The sequence below is a fragment of the Pristis pectinata genome, chromosome 15 (assembly GCF_009764475.1).
Source record: "Pristis pectinata isolate sPriPec2 chromosome 15, sPriPec2.1.pri, whole genome shotgun sequence".
NCBI classification, from domain to species: domain Eukaryota; kingdom Metazoa; phylum Chordata; class Chondrichthyes; order Rhinopristiformes; family Pristidae; genus Pristis; species Pristis pectinata.
This window is the reverse complement of record NC_067419.1, coordinates 32,365,416-32,384,957: the sequence shown is the minus strand read 5'-3', so window position 1 is coordinate 32,384,957 and position 19,542 is coordinate 32,365,416. Positions and strand designations below refer to the sequence as shown.

Here is a 19,542-nt window from a genome sequence, read left to right as displayed (position 1 = left end):
TCCCACTTTCCCATCTTGCTTTATAGTCTTGCAAAAAAAATCATTGGGCAGCATAAGAAGAACACTAGAGTGTAACACATACAGACAAAAAAAGCAGCAATCATTCAGCAGGTCAGGCAGCATCTGTGGAAAGAGAGACTGAGTTAGCATTAGCTCTTGTTTCTCGTTCTACACATGCTGCCTGACCTGCTGAGTGTTTTCAGCATTTTCTGTTTCAGATTCAGAGCACTTGGAGTGTTTTTTTCCTATTCTTTTTTTTTCTTAGCACTGCAGTGGTTGCCTTTATATTCCCTGCTGCAGAATACTGCTCTGCACCATGACCCTGTGTCTACCACACATTCATAGGTGTGTAGCTGACTGTCACCAAGCTGATGATGAAAAAGACCTAGAAGTCTACTTCAATGCTGACTTACAATGACCTGTCTGCATTACACTAACACTTTAATGCCCTCTGCAAGATCGTGGGGCTTCAACTACATTCACAAAACTACCCTGCATACATTTAAAATCATTCTGATCATTCTGGAATAATAGTCAACATGTGTGCCCTGGACACAGATCCATTATCCTGATGAAAGGAGTTCTGGGAGAGACTTACTACTGGCCCTGGCCCTAGAACATAGGTCCCTGACACCAACCTTGGACTGATTTGAAAAGAATATTCTCTGACCATGGACAATGTGGTTATCAGGTCCACATATAGAAGGTATCTGATCACCTCAAATCCAATCACGGACATAAGTTCCAAACCTGCCCCTTCAGAGCTGTTGTGGAAGACATCTCATTTCTCCACTTGGGATCTCACGATGCCAGTGAGTAGATTGACTAGCTGGACATTAGAACGTGAGGAGTTTCAAGTCATCAGGAAGGAAAATAGTCAGGTTAATAATGAATCAATTCTGCTTCCATCATCTTATTAGGAAGTGAGTCCCATACCTACATCTCTTTCTGGGTGATAAAAATTCTTCGCAAACTCCTCTTTAAATCTTTTATTGATTAGATTAGGTATTTCTAATTCACTTTATCTAGTTCTCTAATAATTTTTTACACCTTATTGCGTCTCTCCTCAGCTTTCTTTGTTCTAAAGAAAACAACCCCGTTTTAGCTGACCTTTCCTCATTAAAATTCTCAAGTTCTGGCTATGCAAGTCTCCTGTGTATTCCCTCCAAGTGTATCACATCTCTGCAGTATGGTGGCAACAACTGTGCACAGGATTGTAGTCTTCTAGATCCCATAATCCTGTTTCCAGCCTATCCAGTCTGTGTCAGAACTGAGTAGATGAGATGAAAGGTCAACAGCCAAAATATTAACAGTTTATCGCTCTCCACAGATGCTGCCTGACCTGTTAAATATTTGAAGCATTCTCTTTCACTTCAGATTTTCAGCAACCGCACTATTTTGTGTCCCATGCTTTCAGAATTGCTGCTTTTATCGTCTCTTTTTATCCTTATTCATCTCCTTCTACTTACATCTCCTCCAGACAGGTAAATTGCAATACAAAAGAAACACTCAGCACTCTCTCTTATCTGGCACTCCATCTCTCTTGGTCTCCCTATGCTCTCTTTATGCTTCTCCAATCCCTGGAATTAAAACATGTTTGATATTTAGCTTTTCTTTCTTCTGATGAAAGGTTATTGAACTGGAACATTAACTCTCTTTCTGTCTTCACAGACTCTGTCCAACCTGCTGAGTATCACATGAGAGCATGAGAAATTGAGAAACAGAAGCAGGAGTAAGCCATTCAGCACCTTGTGCATGCTCTACTATTCAATGAGATCATGGCTGAGCTTTTATCTCAGTGTCAACCACCTGCACTAACCTCATATCCTTTGATTCCCCTCAACATTTATCAGTCTCTGTCTTCAATATGCTCAGCAACATCCTCTACAGTCTCTTTGAGGAGTGAATTCCTTCTCTGTCCTGAATGGTAAACCCCTGTGACCCCTGGTTCTAGACACCCCAGCCATGGGATAGATCATTCCTCTATCTACCCTGTCAAACCCTGTAAGAATTTAACACATTTCAATGAGACCAAGTTCCTCTAAATTCAGAGAATATATGCTCAGTCTACTTAGCATTTCCTCATACAATAAACCTTTCATTCCAGGATCTGCTGCAATCCCTCCATCATAAGTACATCCTTCCCTAGATATGGAGACCAGAACTATACACAATATTTCAACTCAAATGCAGTCTTGCCAGAGTTATATATAATTTTAGCAAGAAGTCTCCACCCATGTACTCAAATTCTCTTGGCCAACAATTTTTGCCTTCCTAATTCTTTGCTGTACCTGCATGTCAGTTTTCAGTGATTCATATACAAACATACCCAGGTTGCTCTGAATACCAACATCTTTCAAAATCACGATTAAAAAATGCTTATTGTTTACTACCAGAGTGAATGACTTTACAGTTTTCCACATCATATCTCATCTGCCATCTTCTCGCTCAATCACCTAGCCCCTCTATTTCCCTGCTTGAAGCCTCTAGGCATCCTCTCCACAGCCCACACTGCCACCCAATTTGGTATTATCAACAAACTTAGATATATTGTGCTTGATTCCCAGCACCATTCTCTGCACTCCACTTGTTATAGCCTCCGACCCCCAAAATAACATTTATTCCCTCTCTCTGTTTTCTGCTCAGTACCAAATCATCAATCCATGCCAATATATAACCCCAATACCATTAATTTTGTTCAATAATATCACCTTAATGGAGGCCTTTTTCGACCAAATACACCAGATCATCTGGTTCTCCTTTATCTGTTCTCCTCATTATAACCTTAACAATTTCCAATAGATTTCTCAAAAGTGATTTCCCTTTCAAAAATCCAAGCTAATTCTGTTCAGTCTTACTATTATTTTCCAAGTGCTCTGTTACCTCCTGAATTATAGTTTCCAGCAATTTCCCTATTACTGATATCAGACTAACAAGCCTAATGTTTTGTCCTTTCTTAAATAATAGGATTACATTCACTCCCCTCCAATCTGTGGGAACTCTTCAAGAATCCATGGAAGTTGATAACAACTTTTGCTACTTTTGTCAATACCCTAGGATCCAGTCCAAAGGATTTATCGCCTTTCATTCCTATCAATTTGTTCAATACTAATTTTTCACTAATGCTAATTTTTTGAGCTCCTCATTCACACCAGACTGTAATTCTTCACTATTTCCAGCACTTTCCAATTATATTTCAGTGCTCTATTGTTCACCACTAACCTTTCCTTCATGTAAATTATTAAACAAGTTTGGAACCAAGTTGCTACTTTTCTTAAATCTTATTTGGCTGAAAAGTTGGATCTTTTCAGACATCTATGTAATATCTATGAAGGTTAGGTCACATTAGTTCTCCTTGTTGGCACTTCAAAAAATTACTATCAACTTTCCCTTAACAAATCCATGGTGGCTGCTTGATAAATTCTTGCTTAACTGACAAATAATACTATCCCTCAGAATTTTCCCCAATAATTTGTGTACCATTGCAGTTAAGCTGACTGGCCATTAATTTTGTTCAATAATATCACCTTAATGGAGGCCTTTTTCCTCTTTTCCTGGCTTTACCTCTTTTTAAACAACAATATACTTTGATGACCCACCTCCCCATAAACATATTGGACAATGGTTGGAAAAAGATGGCCAGAGCCTCTGCTATTTCACCTCTTGTTTCTCTTAATAGCCCAGGATGCATTTCATAAAAGACTGAGGATTTATGTACTTTCAAATGTACTAAATCCCTTATTATTTCCCCTGCCCCTGTTTATGACACCAGGATTGACACTCCTCCTCAAATGGAAAGTTTACTTCACTTTTCTGTCTTATAAAGACATCCATGAATATTCATTAAGAACAATGAACAATGCTTATGACATGTAGGTCATACTTTTGATATCTAATTGACCCTACTCGTCCCAGGGTTATCCTTTTGCTCTTTATCTATTTGAAAATCAGTAAGCACCAGATCTAGGCAACTGGCACCAAGTTGTAACTCTTGTTGTATCTAAAGGGCTGTGACTTTATGGGAAAACTATTTATGCTCCACATCAAACCAAAAAAATATTTAATTTATGTGTAACTTCAGCAACAGTTATGTGGTTAGCAGAATTAATGACCATGGCTTTAAAAGGGCAGTGACTGCATGGATACAAAACATACAAGGGAGATTCCTGGCTTTATATCTGGTTGCTAAGGGAACAAAAGCAAAAAAAAGTTAAGTTAAAATTTTATAAGACGGTGGTTTGTCCATCAGGAAGTATTATGCTAGTTCATTGTACCACACTTTAGGAAGAAAAACAAGACCATATGATAGGCACAGATGACTTTTCATAAACTGTTAAAAAAACAGGTTAAGAAAGAATTGATAGAAATGTAGAAAATTATAAAGGGTTTGTATGAATAAAGAAGGAGAAGATGTTTCAATGGCAGAAATGTTGCTAACCAGAGGGCCTAGCTTCAAAAGAGTGGTTACACTGAGAGGAAATGGGATATTTTTTATATAGTGAGTTGTTTAGATTTTTAATATATTGCCTCAACAGATGGAAGGTTCAATTAAAACTTACAATGCACAGTATGGCGTCACTCTGTTCTGTAAGTTTCTGTGATTCAAGGAAATATGTGGACTCTATGTGTTTCAGCTGTCCACATTATCAAACAAATGAGAGCATTTATTCTGTTAACCACATGAGAAAATTACAGAAGTTTTGCTCATGTTTTCCCATGTACCAATGAGAATGGACCAAAAATTGCAGGAAATGCAGTCCAGGTTTTCTCTTACTTGCTGCCAAGTTTTGGCAGTAGTGGGGCCATTAGAATTTTTTCAGCACAAACCCAAGCCTGGCACTTCTAGTTTCCAATAGTTGACAATCTGCATTGCTAATGTAAACTTGGTGCTAAATGAAACTGGTAACAATGCTGTGCTAAACTGATGATGTGAACCAAGAAACTGTACACAGTTTTGGTCCCCTTATTTAAGGATATTCTTTCATTGGAGGCTGTCCCAAAAAGGCTCACTGGGCTAATTCCTGGGGTGAAAAGATTGTTCTATCACTAAAGAAATTAGAACTATATATTTTGGAATTTAGAAAAATGAGGGGCAATCTTATTGATCCCGAGGGGACACGGAAGGGTGGTTGTAGTAATGTTTCCACTAGTGGGAGAAACTCAAACTGGGGACACGGTTACAAGATTACAGGGTGGTCATTTAATACTGAGGTATACAGGATCTTCCTTTCATAGATGTTGATGAATCTCTGGAATTCTCTATCCCAGAGGGTTGTGGAGGCTGGATCATTGGGGATATTTAAAGAAGTAGATACACTTTTGAAAGTTCAGGGAATGAAGTACTACGGTGGACTAGCACAGAAGAGGAGAGGAGACCTGGAGGTGATCAGCCATGGTTCTATTGAATGGTGGGGTAGACTTGAGGGACAGATTAGTCTACTCCTGGTCCTATTTTCTTATGTTCTTGTGTAAACAGGACCTCACCTGGTTCCCGAGCAAAGGGGAGTAAACCTTCTTGGCGGGTACCATCACCTGCCTTACTTCACAGTGCATAAAATATACGTCCATTGAGGTGTCAAATCGGAACTACAAAAGTATCTCTCACCCCTTATATCAAATGCATCTCCCTCTTAATTGTTTAGTGTTTGGAGATCCTTCCAAATGGTGGCCGGCTTTGCCCGTGCGTAAATCTCTGTTTCTCGACGATTGTTGGCGTGATTCAAACCAGAAGGGTGGCAGACAAGCCAAATGTAATCCTACCCTGCTGGGATCGGAACTGCTGCACTGGAATAGTTACTGAAATGGACACGCCATGGAGCTGCAGAAAAGTAGTGCAATTCTAATGCAAAGCTGCGGGGATATTGCTGAGTGGACGAATTTAATTTGTGGACGAAATGGACGAATTTAATTTGACTCCAGTCATGTTTTAAACGAGAAATATCAATATAATTTAGAAGTATGGATACAATATAACAAAACAAATTACCCATTATAAAATAAGGTAAGCCATCAATGGCATTGGGATAAACTTCTTCAAGTGAATTCGCCCGTTTAGATGTGTAACCCTTTCTGGATTTACCTTTTCGTTTTCAGCTTCCTCAAGCTACTAATGCATCGGAAATGCATAGCAACCAGCGTCTGCTGACGGTGAACGGAAATTCAGTAAACTAAGTAACAGCAGCAGTTTTGGGAAAGTGCACAGTCTACTTCCTACAGTAGTGAATTCGGTGATTTGGTAGCTAAAATGTTAAATATTTGAATCTATGCAGGTACATTAACTGTGAATAGATTAACTATATGAGAACTATTGTCCATTAAGCTTTGGAACTCTGTCCTGGGGCCTTCAAGGAGACGGTTCCAGACCTCGTCGACTGGAGCGCATTTCACATGGAATTTGCATTTGCAAAGCTGAATCGTTCTGCACTCCCCGTGACACAACTTCACCAAACACGGCACCCAGATATTTTGAAAACATCAAATAAAGGATTTTATTCCATTTTTACAATAAAAGATCAATACATATCGCTTAAAACAAACATATCTTATAAAATTATGAAACGTCACTGGATATATGCACGCGGATTTTTTTTACAAACATATTTACAACGTATTATGTCACTTAAACCGTTGCTTTAGAATTAGTCTTGGTCGAATAAATCGTTTTTGGCCTTTTCCTTTTACTAAAGGGAATGATTGTTTTTCTAAAGATCGACATTTTCAAACAGTGTTACAGTATTTTGTCCTGGTACAACACAGCAAAACGTTATCGGGCAAGCAAGTACAGTATAACAAACCATCACTATTTAATTCTAGTTCGAATTTATCATTTGTAATGATTACTTTGCAGTTGAGTCTTGGTTGTATAGTGTAGTCGATTCGTCCGTTGAAATACTGTCTACTATTGAGGTTAGGTAACGAAGACTGCTGCTTCCGGATGATTCCAAGTTATTTCCTGATGAAAAGAAAACAGTCATCATCACAGAAGAAATTAGTGCCGGTTGTCAGAACATACTTTTTCCCGATACTACGGGGTTCTCCCACGTACAAAGTTCCCGATCGCTGGCAGCCCCAACCTCCTGGAAAACTCAAACCGTGACTGCAGCTCAAGACTAAAGCATCGTTGAAACTTTTTTTTCCCTCAAGAACTTGATTCGGTTTTTGTTAACGTTTTATGGTAAATGTTTTTTTTATAATTCATTAATACTGCGCTTCCTGGCAAATTTTCTAGCAGGTATCATTAATGAGTAACTGCAGCCCCATTGAATATATAATCTCTACAGATGGATTACTTGGCGACTGATATTTACCTTCTTTGTGCAGTTTATTTGAGGTGTTGGAATGATCAGACAAGTTTCCCCATCCAGAAGGACAGGTGTTTGTTCCCCAGCGATCCGCAGTGTCTACCTGTGAATGGAAACGCAGCATGTCAGACAATGAAGCCCCGAACGAGCCGGTGTGTCAGAATGCGGCCGGTGACCGGCATGGCTCTGTCCGCTTACCATTGAATGCGAGCCGTTGCAAGCGTTGATCGACTCCACGTTCTCGGGCAGCTTCTCCTGCTGGTCAAGGCTTTGCAACAGATCTTGTAGTTTTTCGATGTAGTGAATGGCGCTGCGGAGAATCTCCACTTTGGGAAGCCTCTGGTTAGGGTTTGGCACCGTCCTGCGCTTTAACGCCTCGAAAGCCTCGTTGATTTTCTTGAGCCTCCTCCTCTCCCTGAGAGTCGCCGCCTTCCTTCTGTCGGTAGTGGCCGATTTCCTCTTGCACGCTTTGCACGCCCAGATCAGACACTGTCCGGGACAGTGGGACTTCAGGCCCGGCGGTGCATACACGTGTTCCTCGCCGCCGCTGTCACAGCTGGGCTCAGCTTGGCCAGCCTCTCCGACGGGAGACAGACCGTCCTCGCTTCCCGGGTACAGAGGGGATACGGCAGTCCCATCCAAATGTGTAAAGACCATACTCTCACCAACCAGATATCGCTGATCGTGACAGTAAAAGGGATTGGTTTCAAACATCTCCATCATTATCGATCCTGCGTCTTTATGAATGTATTGGCCTATGAATGTGTTTGAGAAATAGAGAGAGAGAGAGTGGATCAAAAGCTGTTGAGGGGTTTGGATGGCATTTAAACAGTTGGATGACAAGTCCCTGTGCTATATATACATACATACATATATATATAGAAGCAGGTGTAATTCTATCCAACTATTAGCTGTCGCAGTGCATCAAACTCCCAAGACCTGTCTTGCCGAGCTGTCTGAGTACTGTCATTATTACGGCGATTCTATTTTAGAAGCCCAACGTGTCCAGGGCTGGAGAAACTCACTTAGTTACTTTTGCGATAACTATGTTCTCAGTCCTCCTTCCGGAGAACTCTTCTCTGTTGAACATTTCCTTTGAATGCTCCGTTGACTTGGTTCTGTTTACTTTTTCTTGTTGATTTGTTACTCTTTGAAAGACAACAAACTTAGCTTAAAAGGTGTTTTTTTAAAATTCTTGTTCATATTTAGTTTTTTTGCTCTGGAAATATACAGCCTACCAATACTTTTTAACGTTGAGCATGTGTTAAACATTGAGTAACTTCCTACCCCGTGGAAGACTGCAGGACGAAGCCAGAATCAGGTACTCAAGTCATAACTTAGTGAAATCACACAAACAAGCAGGCAGTTTCATCCATCTCCTGTCAATAATAGTCGGATTCTTATCATAAATATACTTCATGACGCGCATTTCAATAACAAATTATTTATTCCTTATTTATGTATTAAAATCAAATTGTTAAAAGCTTTTGTGATTTGAACAAAACTACCCTAAAAAGTATGACTACATTCCAGTTTGTTATCTTCACATTTTCTTTTTAATGATGCAGTCTTACATGTTGTGTGATATATGTTCATCCTGTTTTTTTTTTGAATAGCATGCCATGGCGAATGAATAAAACTAAGTTAATTTACAGTTTACAAATCGAGGTGTCCCAGGGCACTTAAGCAGTTTATTGGTCCTACTTAACAAAGAAACTCCAAATTGTTTGGCTGAGGCAAAAAGTAGAGAATTAGATTTGGATGAACTTCAATATTTAGGGTGGCTTAGGGACACACTTCTGACTGGCAGGTGTTCTAAACCTACTGTCAAGTTTTCACTGATAAACAGTTATGACTGGAAAAAAACACCCAAGGGTTCCTGAGAGATTTCATTGGGCATTACTGGGGGCAGCTCATCACTGATTGGGCAGACAACACTCTGTTGCTGAGTGCCAAGTGTTCTGTCCTGACATTGCACTGAGTATTAATTGGGTAACAACCAGTCGTAAATTGTATATATAAACCTCGCGGTCCTCTGCTAATGGTCTTTCCATCTCTTTTCAATGAAACAAATTGGAACTGCACAGTTAAAGAAAAATAGTCCAAACAAAATCCTACAAATGCAGTAATTCTGAAGTTTTAAACTATGAATTGTTACATGATTTGATTCATTTTTGGTAGGGCATTTATTTGGGATGCAAGTAATATTCAGTTTCTTCACTGTGATATAGTTGCAGAGAATAGATACTGCCGTGTGTATAATTTTATGTCTATTTTTGTTTAACATGATTCAGGTGCCTGTTGGGAACAAGGCAAAACCTTCAGTGGACCATGGAGAAGGGCTATCACTTCCTGTGCAGGCTGATTAAAGACAAGCTACCAGCCTCGCCAGAATCGTCGTCATCAGGGATCTCATAAAAAACATGTAAATATTAAGGGAAGACTGCAGAAATGATTGAAAAGGATTCCAGGGACAAAGGGCTTTAGCTTTGTGAATAGACGGAAGAAACTAGGGTTGGTTTCTTTGGAACAGAGGAGATTGAGTGCGGATCTGATAAAGGTATGAAGGGTGTAGACACAGTTGATGAATTTAAACTATCCCTCTTGATGGAAAGGTCAAGAATCATGGGAAATCAAATGAAGAAAAAGTGTAAGAACCAAAAGTGAGTTGAGGAAAAAACTATTTGATGCAGCAAGTGGTTAGGGTTTGGAATAGTCTGCCAGGATAGCGGTGGAGGTAGATTCAATTGTAGCATTTAAAGGGGAGCTTGATGAGTATCTTAAAGGGAACAAATTGCAGGCTTTGGAGAGAGGATGAGGGAGTGGAATGAGCTTGATTGTTTTTGTATACTGCCAGTATGGAGACAATGGGCCAAATGGCCTTCTTTTGTGCTATTACTATTCTGTAATTCAGAGAGGAGCAGAAATTGAGTGAGGTAGGGAAGAAGAAACGTTTTTTCAATATGATTTTGGTGGACTATCTTTATATAAAATTAATTTCAGGAAAAAAATGCAGAAAAATACAATAAAACAGAAAAGCTACCTTGATATCTGTTTTGAATCACAGACAACATTGATTGATATGCATGCAAATGCCTTGATGACTTTTATTAATATGAATGTATTGTGAAGGAATTATCTTTTTACTATTTTTGAATTAAATTTAGTTCAATTCTTCATTAATGTGAATCCAATTGTTATTAGAGGTTTTTGACATGATATTTCATTTTATTTTTGGAGACAGTTTAATCATTCTAAAAGAATGATGAAAGTTTTTTGCTACCAGTGAAAATATAATAAAGAATCAGTTGAAGCATTCTGATGGCACGAAGCATGTTGATGCCATCTCCCTGGCCCTACACTCAGCTCTGGAGCATCTGGACAGTAAAGACACAATCGTTAGACTATTGTTTATTGACAACAGCTCTGCCTTCAATACAATAATTCCAAGCAAGCTTGTCACCAAACTCCGAGACCTAGGACTCAACACCTCCCTCTGTAACTGGATCCTTGACTTTCTAACCAACAGACCACAATCAGTGGGGATAGGCAGCAATACCTCCCACACGATTATTCTCAACACTGGTGCCCCACAAGGCTGCGTCCTCAGCCCTCTACTCTACTCCCTATACACTCACGACTGTGTGGCCAGATTCTGCTCTAACTCCATCTACAAGTTTGTAGATGATACCACCGTTGTAGGTTGTATCTCAAACAGCGATGATTCGGAGTACAGGAAGGAGATAGAGAGCTTAGTGGAATGGTGTCATGACAACAACCTTTCCCTCAATGTCAACAAAACAAAAGAGCTGGTCATTGACTTCAGGAAAGGGGGCAGTGTACATGCACCTGTTTACATCAATGGTGCTGAGGTCGAGAGGGTTGAGAGCTTCAAGTTCCTGGGTGTGAACATCACCAACAGCCTGTCCTGGTCAAATCACGTAGGTGCCATGGCCAAGAAAGCTCACCAGCGCCTCTACTTCCTCAGGAGGCTAAAGAAATTTGGTTTGTTCCCTTTGACTCTCACCAACTTTTACCGATGCACCATAGAAAGCATCCTATCTGGATGTATCACGGCTTGGTACGGCAACTGCTCTGCCCTGGACCGCAAGAAGCTGCAGAGAGTTGTGGACACAGCCCAGCGCATCACGGACACCAGCCTCCCCTCCTTGGACTCTGTCTTTACCTCTCGTTGTCTTGGTGTAGCAGCCAGCATAATCAAAGACCCCACCCACCCAGGACATTTTCTCTTCTCCCTTCTTCCATCGGGTAGAAGATACAGGTGCCTGAGGGCACCTACCACCAGACTTGAGGACAGCTTCTACCCCACTGTGATAAGACTATTGAATGGTTCCCTTATACAATGAGATGGACTATGACCTCACGATCTACCTTGTTGTGACCTTGCACCTTATTGCACTGCACTTTCTCTGTAGCTGTGACACTTTACTTTGTACTGTTACTGTTTTTACCTGTACTACATCAATGCACTCTGTACTAATTCAATGTAACTGCACTGTGTAATGAATTGACCAGTACGATCGGTTTGTAAGACAAGCTTTTCACTGTACCTCGGTACAAGTGACAATAATAAACCAATACCAATACCAATATTAGTCTTGGGATATCTGGCTGTAGATAGATAACAATTTATCCATAGTGTGGGTAATCACATTGCAGAAAATGATATGTTTCTGAAATATGAAAGCAATGTGACAGATAGAGCTAGTTCTTCAGGAACATAAGAACATTAGAAATAGGACCAGAAGGCTATTTAGCTCCTTGAGTCTGTTTCTCCATTCCATAAGATCTTGGCTGATCTGATCTTGGCCTCATCCCTACTTTCCTGATGGTTCCCCGGAAACTCTGAATTCCCTTTTGACTAAAGATCTCAGCATGCATATATTTGGTGATTCAGAATCCACAGCCCTCTGGGGTCGAGAATTCCAACAGCTTGTAGTTATCTGACAGAACATCGGAGAAAAGAGATTCTTCTTCTCCTCCTCACATGAGGATCTACTTACGCAAAAAACTATGCCCCCAGTTCTTGATGAAAAACAAAACCATATGTGGTACTTCAGTTGTGCTCTCACCAGCACCTAGGACAGTTGTAGCGAGGAATAGGATATTAAAAAGAAAAAAAGGACTGAATACTACTGGTGTATGATATAGAAGTTCCTAAGTTATACAAAGTCTATGGTCACCATTAATACATTGACCAATGTCACCAACAACGGAATAGCTAGATAGTTTGCTCATTGTTAAAGAATGCATTATGACATCTTACAGCACTGAAGAAGACAAGAGTTGTCTTCTATTGTCCCACGTTCCAGCTTTTAACCACAAACTTACCAATTACCTTTAAGCAAATGTGGAATCACCATTTGAAGGATACAATTAAATCTGAAGCATTCTATCCTACAATGAAAACAGTTCAATTTCTTCTAATTTCTTGATATAACTCAATTCACTCATCCCTACTACCATTCTGCAAGCTTCCACTCTACCCTATCCAAGCATATCACTTTGTGCAGTATTTAGAATGGTGCAGCCTATTCCAGCTTGAAGCACACACAGTGTTTTATAAAGGTTGACAATTCTTCTTGAGCAACACACACAAAATATTGGAAAAACTCAGCAGGTCAGGCAGCATCTATGGAGGGAAATAAACAGTTGACATTTTGGGCCAAGACCCTTCATCAGGACTGGAAAGAAAGAGGGCAGGTCAGAATAAAAGGGTGGGGAGAGGGAGAAACAGACCCCCTTATCGATTTCTCTAATCCAACCTGACAGCATCAGCATCGATTTCTCTAACTTCCAGTAACCACTATGCTCTGTCCCCACCCCACCCCCCTTTGCTTTCCCTTATCCTTCTGGCCCCACTACCCCTTCTCTTTCCCCTCCCCCATCCTCATGACCTGCCCATCATCCACACATTCCTCCCTCTGGTTCCCCACCTCCTTCCCTTTATTCCATGGTCTACAGTCCTCTCCTATCAGATTCCATCCTCTTCAGCCCTTCGCCTCTTCCACCTCCCAGCTTCTCACATCATTCCCACTTCCCCCCTCCACCACCTACCTACCTACCCCCCTCACCTGCACTCACCTTTCACCTGTCAGCTTGTGCTCCTCCCGCACTCCACACCCTTTTATTCTGGCTTCTGCCCTCTTTCTTTCTAGTTTTGATGAAGGGTCTCGGCCCAAAACATCGACTGTTCATTTCCCTCCATAGATGCTGCCTGACCCGCTGAGTCCCAGCAATTTGTGTGTGTTGCTCCAGGTTTCCAGCATCTGCAGAATCTCTTGTGTGACAATTCTTCTTTGCATTTATATTCAATGTGTCTATTAACAAAGTTAAGTATCCTTTACACATGTTGCTCAATTTGCCCTGCACTTTAAAGGATCGGTATGTATGCCAGGCCCCTCTGGTTTGCAGCCCCACAAAGTAACTCCATTCTGATCCACAAACATTAACTTACACCTTTTGCCTCTACAGATGCTGCTTGCCCCACTGAGTTCTTCCAGTGTTCCTAGTTCCAGATTCCAGCATCTGCTGTCTCTTTTGTCTCCATTTATATTACAATGCTTTTCCTGGTTGTATCTCCTGAAGTCTGTCACCTCACACCTAGTCATATTAAGTTGCACCTGATGTTTGTCTACCCCTTTCACTAGCCTGCCTATGTCCTCCCGAAATCTGCAACTATCTTGTTCACTTTTTATTATGTTGATGTTTTATATCATTCACAAACTTCATACTGTAACTGCATGCATACCAAGGTTAGTAATATATAATAAGGAAAGCAATAGACCTAATACTGATAACTTAGTCCATAATTTTAATAATATAGTCTAAAATAATATAGTCCATAATTCTCCATCACTTATCCTGTGTTCAATTCTATTTGTTGTGCATTAATACCATTGCTTTTATTTCTTAAATGTGTTTGCAATGTGGTACTACAACAAATTCCATTCAAAGATCCATATATACATTCCTGTTACACCATCATCAACCTATTCTGTTACTTCCCCAGATAACTCACATAGATTAGTTTGGCAGTGACTTACTTTTTTCCCCAGTAATAATATTAATCTAATTGGCTTGTAGCTGCCAGTTTTACCTTTCTCCCCTTTTTGAATAGGGATGTGAAGTTTTGGAAGTGGACAGAGATAGAGTTCCCCTGTTCTTCACCACTAGCCTCCACATCAGGCATATCATCCTCTGCCACTCCCACTAACTCCAACAGGATTCGACCACCAGCCACGACTTCCCCTCTCAATAATCTATCCTTTCCACAGGACCACTCTCTATGTGACTCCCTGGTCCGCTCATCCCTTCTCTCTCATCCCTCCCCATCTCTGGGCATTTTCCCCCTGCAACCGTAGGAGGTGCAACACTTATCCCTTCACCTCCTTCCTCACCACCTCCAGGGACCTAAACAGCCCTTACAGGTGAGGCAGAGATTCATGTCCACCTCCACCTACTTGGTCTATTGCAATTGGTACTCGCACGCAAAACAGAAGAACAGAACCTCGTATTCTGCTTGGGTAGCCTACAACTCAATGGTATGAACATTGAATTTTTCAATTTAAGGTAACCCACTTCCACTGTGTTTCTTTTCCACTCCCACCAGTCCAACCAGGGTCTCTCTTCCTTTGTTTACCTTTTCCATCCCTTTCCCTCCTTGTTACAAAGGCATTACCCTCCCCCTCTGGTTCCATGTGTCCTTCACCCACATACTTATCTACCTCTGGGTTTCTTCTCTCTTGGTTCACCTTCCCTCTCCCCTTCTCCACCTGGTTGCATCTGCCCATCATCCCTCCCTTATCTGGTTCCACCTATCACCTGTCATCCTCTGTCTCACCCCTCCCTCTCACTTCTACATACAGGTCCTCTCCAGGCTCTGACAGGATTATGAACAGTTCGCAAGTCGCAAATGTGGCTGCAAACCATGTTCCCAGACGGCAGACGATGCCTGCAGACCCACAGCAGCTGGCAAATCAGCCCCACTGGTCTCCCAGACACTCATTCATATATGCTGGCTGTACATAGGTCAGGTGCGCACAAGCGGGAAAGACTTCTACTGACTATCTTCCCTCTACACTCCGTATGGATGCAAGGTCTCAACCTGAAATGTTGACCATCCCTTTGTATCCACAGATGCTGCTTGACCTGGTGTTTTTTGCTCCATGTTCCAACATCTGCAGTCACTTGCATCTCCATTTTATACATTGTTGTTTGTAGCATCTCATTTTGCCCAAATTGGCTCCCATGGTTGCTATGCAAAACATAGGAGTGTTCTTCAAAAGTAATTTATTAGCTATGAAATGTTTCAGTCATGTTGGATCCTTTCTTATGCTGTCATTGTTTTATAGATTTAAAGTGTGGTTATCAAAATGGGGAGAAAATATTGCCAACTGAATACACATTCCGGTTTAAATTGATCTTGGTTGGTAATGCACGATGGGTGAAAGTAAATCAGCTGTTTTTTTTACAGACTACCACATTTTCATTTCTGTTGTCATAGCCATAGAGTCAGGCAGTTATACAGTATGGAAACAGGCCTTTGGCTCAACTCGTCCATGCTGACTAAGGTGCCTACTTGAGCTAGTCCCATTTGACTGCATTTGGCTCATATCCCTCTAAACCTTTCCAATCCTGTCCAAGTGTCTTTATAAACATTGTAATTGTACCTGCCTCTACCATTTCCTCAGGGCAGCTCATTCTATATACCCACCACCATCTATGCGAAAAAGTTGCCCCTCACCTCTCACCTTAAATCTATGCCCTCTAGTTTTAGACTTCCCTACTTGGGAAAACAACTGTGACCATCTTATCGATGTCCCTCCTGATTTTATAAACCTCCATAAGGTCACCCCTCAGTCTCTTCCGCTCCAGGGAAAACACTGCCAGCCTATCCAGTCTCTCCTTATAACTCAAGCCTCCTGTCCCAGCAACATCCTTGTGACTCTTCCCTGCACCCTCTCCAGCTTAATCACATCCTTCCTGTAGTATGGTGACCAGAACTGCACATCAATGAAGGTAAGCATGCCATAGGCCTTCTTCACCACCCTGTCCACTGTGTCACCACTTTCAGGGAACTATGTACTTGTACCCTTAGGTCTCTCTTTTCTACAACACTCCTCAGGGCCCTGCCATTCACTGTGTATGCCCTGCCCTGGTTTAACTTCCCAAAATGCACCACTTTGCACTTGTCTGTGTTAAATTCCGTCTGCTATTCCTTTGCCCATACTCAGTTGATTTTAAATTAAATTATATTTTATTTACAGCGTGGTAACAGGCCCTTCTGGCCCAACGGGTCCCCGCTGCCCATTTTCTAAACCCAAATTAACCTACCAGTACGTCTTTGGAATGTGGGAAGAAACCGGAGCACCCGGAGGAAACCCACGCAGACACGGGAGAACGTACAAACTCCTTACAGGCGGTGATGGGAATCGAACCCTGATCGCTGGTGCTGTAATAGCGTCGCGCTAACCGTTACGCTACGCTATCCTGTTGTAACCTTAGACAACCTTCTTCACTGACCACCAATTTTGCTGCCACCCGCAAACTTAGTAATCATGCCACCTACATTCTCATCCAAATCATTAATATTTATGACAAACAATAGGGACCCAGCACTGATCCCTGCAGCACACCACTGGTCACAGGCCTCCAATCTGAAAAAAACAACCCTCCATTCCCACCCTCTGACCCTTACCACCAAGCCAATATTGTAGCCGCTTGGCTAGCTAACCCTGGATCTAACCTTCCGGAACAGCAGGACCTTGTCAAAGACTTTGCTGAAGTCCATGTAGACAATGCCTACCACCCTGACTTTGAATTTCCTTTGGTTCTGGATATGCAGTTGTACATCAAACTAAGAAACGAATTCCAAATTAATTTTATCAAAGCTACGTTAAGCTGTCGAAGTCCATTACTGAAACCTGAGGCAATTCCTCAAATGGGAGCCTCCTTCATATCTCTTTTCCCCTTCACTTCTTGTTTTTCCAGGTCCCGTTTATTGCTTGCAGTTAATTGCATTTACACAGCCTTTTAAGCATAGCCTTAGTTTCACCACTGGTATCAAAGAGTAATCAGATCCATTTGTGTGACAGGATATGGGTAAAGGAGAGGGCACTCAAGTTTCAAATCATTGAAATTTAGAAAAAAGAAATACACTTCCTGCATGGAGAAAAGATGCTGATGAATATTCTTTAAAAATATAAGATTAAAAATGTGTAGGGGAATTCTAAACACGTGAAGAATAACAGGTGAGCACAAAGACAAGGTGAAGTAATTTGGAGTAAAATAAGTAAGATGGTGATCACTTGCACTACTTTATCTTTTGCAACAAACAATCTGCTGGAAGAACTCAGTGGGTCACGCAGTATCTATGGCATGAAAGGAATTGTCAACGTATCTGGTCGTAACCCTGCATCAGGATACTTCATCTTTTGGTTTTTTAGACTCACAATGGATAATAGACTAGTAAAATGATTTTCGTGTTATCAAGCAATGTGGGATGCCCTTCCTTTTTCTGCTGATGCCGACAGTACTTCACTTTTTCATCGTTGGAGGTTGAACCGGAGAAGTGTAATTCACGCAGATGCAAGATTTAACACGAGATTGTCCTCGGTAGAAGTTGCTCCAACTGTGTATAAGATGTAGCAGAAACACACCTGATAATATTATTTTGTTCTTTGGGATTTCATTTAGCCATAAATAATCTTATTTCAGGAAAACTCCTCACACGCATTTGCAAGGTCTCAACTGAACGTTGCTTTCTGGAAAGTATTTTGTTAAGTGTTACTCCGAGGAAGGAAGTTGCTTTCCTCCAAAATGACGCCCTCTCAGTAGTTGGGAGTGGAGGTTCAAACTGTAGTCTGTGTGCAACATGGACCACATGCATCAGGAAACCTCTTCTCAATTTGTTCTGATATACCTTGATTCCCATTTAGGTTTCTTGGGCGCTTCAGATAGCATCCAGGACTTATTCCACTCCATTGTTTCAGCAGGGAAAGAACAGTTATATTTCTTATACGACGAGTACTATAAATAAAATCAAAGAAAATCAGCCTGGGAGTTCTGGGGATGTGTAGTTATCTAATGTAGTTAAAAATACACGTGGAACTGTGCAAGTGTTCGCGATCAATCTTTGTCCAAAACTCTGCGTTATTACGCACATTGCACGTGATGATATAAAAGCTGTAGTTTCAAACCAAACTTGGTTTTGTTTGTAAATGATCTAAGTATGAGTTCAGTTACTCCTCCTCTCCAGAGATTCTCGTCAAAATCTTAAGTGATTCTCTATTCGCACTTCCATGTGTATCTATTTATTGGAGACCTCACGATTCGACCGTTGTTCTCGTCAATTTTAGTGACAGAGAATTCTCCATGGATATTATGTTCACCTAAATTTGAGTCGTTGTAAAATATTGGTTTGGTAAACATTGTTTTTAGACTTTTTTTTCTAACACTTCCTGGTGATAGCACGTATTCTTAACAACATTGCTGACCAAGTTTTAACATCAATTATTTGTGCAAACTAGTTGTCCCCAAAAGTCGATTCTAATCTTACCACATGGTCAAAGTTTAGGAAAGTTGTCCAGGATGCTACTCCCACGCACTCAAGTGAATCACTTTTTGTTTCAGTGAAAGTCGCCACATATTGAACGCGATTTACGATAAAAATATAATGCAAGATGGCAAGACTGAATAGACGCAATTCCCGCTGCTGCAATGTTTAATATGGACCGTTTTATTTGTTAGCTGCCCTCGATAGGCTTTGATTTTAACAAGGTGCTTGTCTCTTCTATCGATAATCTATCCTTATCCTGTGCGGTGCCTTGAGCGCTGTAATCGCTGTCCGGGTATATGTGGAGATGGCAGTGCCGGGAACTAGCTACGGGAATTTGGATTTACGGTTATGAACCGTTCCAGTTAGCAGGAAGGGCCAGATTCATCAAAATATTTAGCAGAGCTACTGTGCTTTTTAAATCTCTGGGGGTCGACACCAACTGTGCAGCCGCTTAGACGCAGCGATTGTTCTTCAGTCAATAGTGCCATTGTGCTAAAAGATCAGCTGTTCGAGTGAGATGATTTGCAGAGGCATGTTCTGCTAAATTCAAAATGAGAACTATAAAGGAATCCAAAAGGTTATTAACACATATATGTTGATGAAGCCTTATGTAATACTCGAGTCCATTGTGAAAGTAACAGTAAGAAAACACATTTTCGT

At 41.1% G+C, this 19,542-nt stretch overlaps 1 protein-coding gene across 1 annotated transcript; it reads right to left on the bottom strand.

Moving 5' to 3' along the window:
* Positions 1–6,836: 6,836 nt before the first annotated feature.
* On the bottom strand, positions 6,837–8,024 carry myf6 (myogenic factor 6). Its single transcript, XM_052030709.1, has 3 exons — positions 7,500–8,024; positions 7,308–7,404; positions 6,837–6,952 (listed from the first exon to the last, which is right to left on the bottom strand). Exons 1-3 carry the CDS (start codon positions 8,022–8,024, stop codon positions 6,837–6,839), a joined length of 738 nt encoding a protein of 245 aa, XP_051886669.1.
* Between the last annotated feature and the right edge of the window lie 11,518 nt (positions 8,025–19,542).

Excerpts from the sequence above, each read along its gene's own strand:
- myf6 (XM_052030709.1), bottom strand. The coding sequence starts at position 8,024 with ATGATGGAGATGTTTGAAACCAATCCCTTTTACTGTCACGATCAGCGA. Across the intron at positions 7,405-7,499 it reads GCAACGGCTCGCATTCAATG|GTAGACACTGCGGATCGCTG; the intron begins GTAAGCGGACAG and ends TTCCATTCACAG. Across the intron at positions 6,953-7,307 it reads AAATAAACTGCACAAAGAAG|GAAATAACTTGGAATCATCC; the intron begins GTAAATATCAGT and ends TCTTTTCATCAG.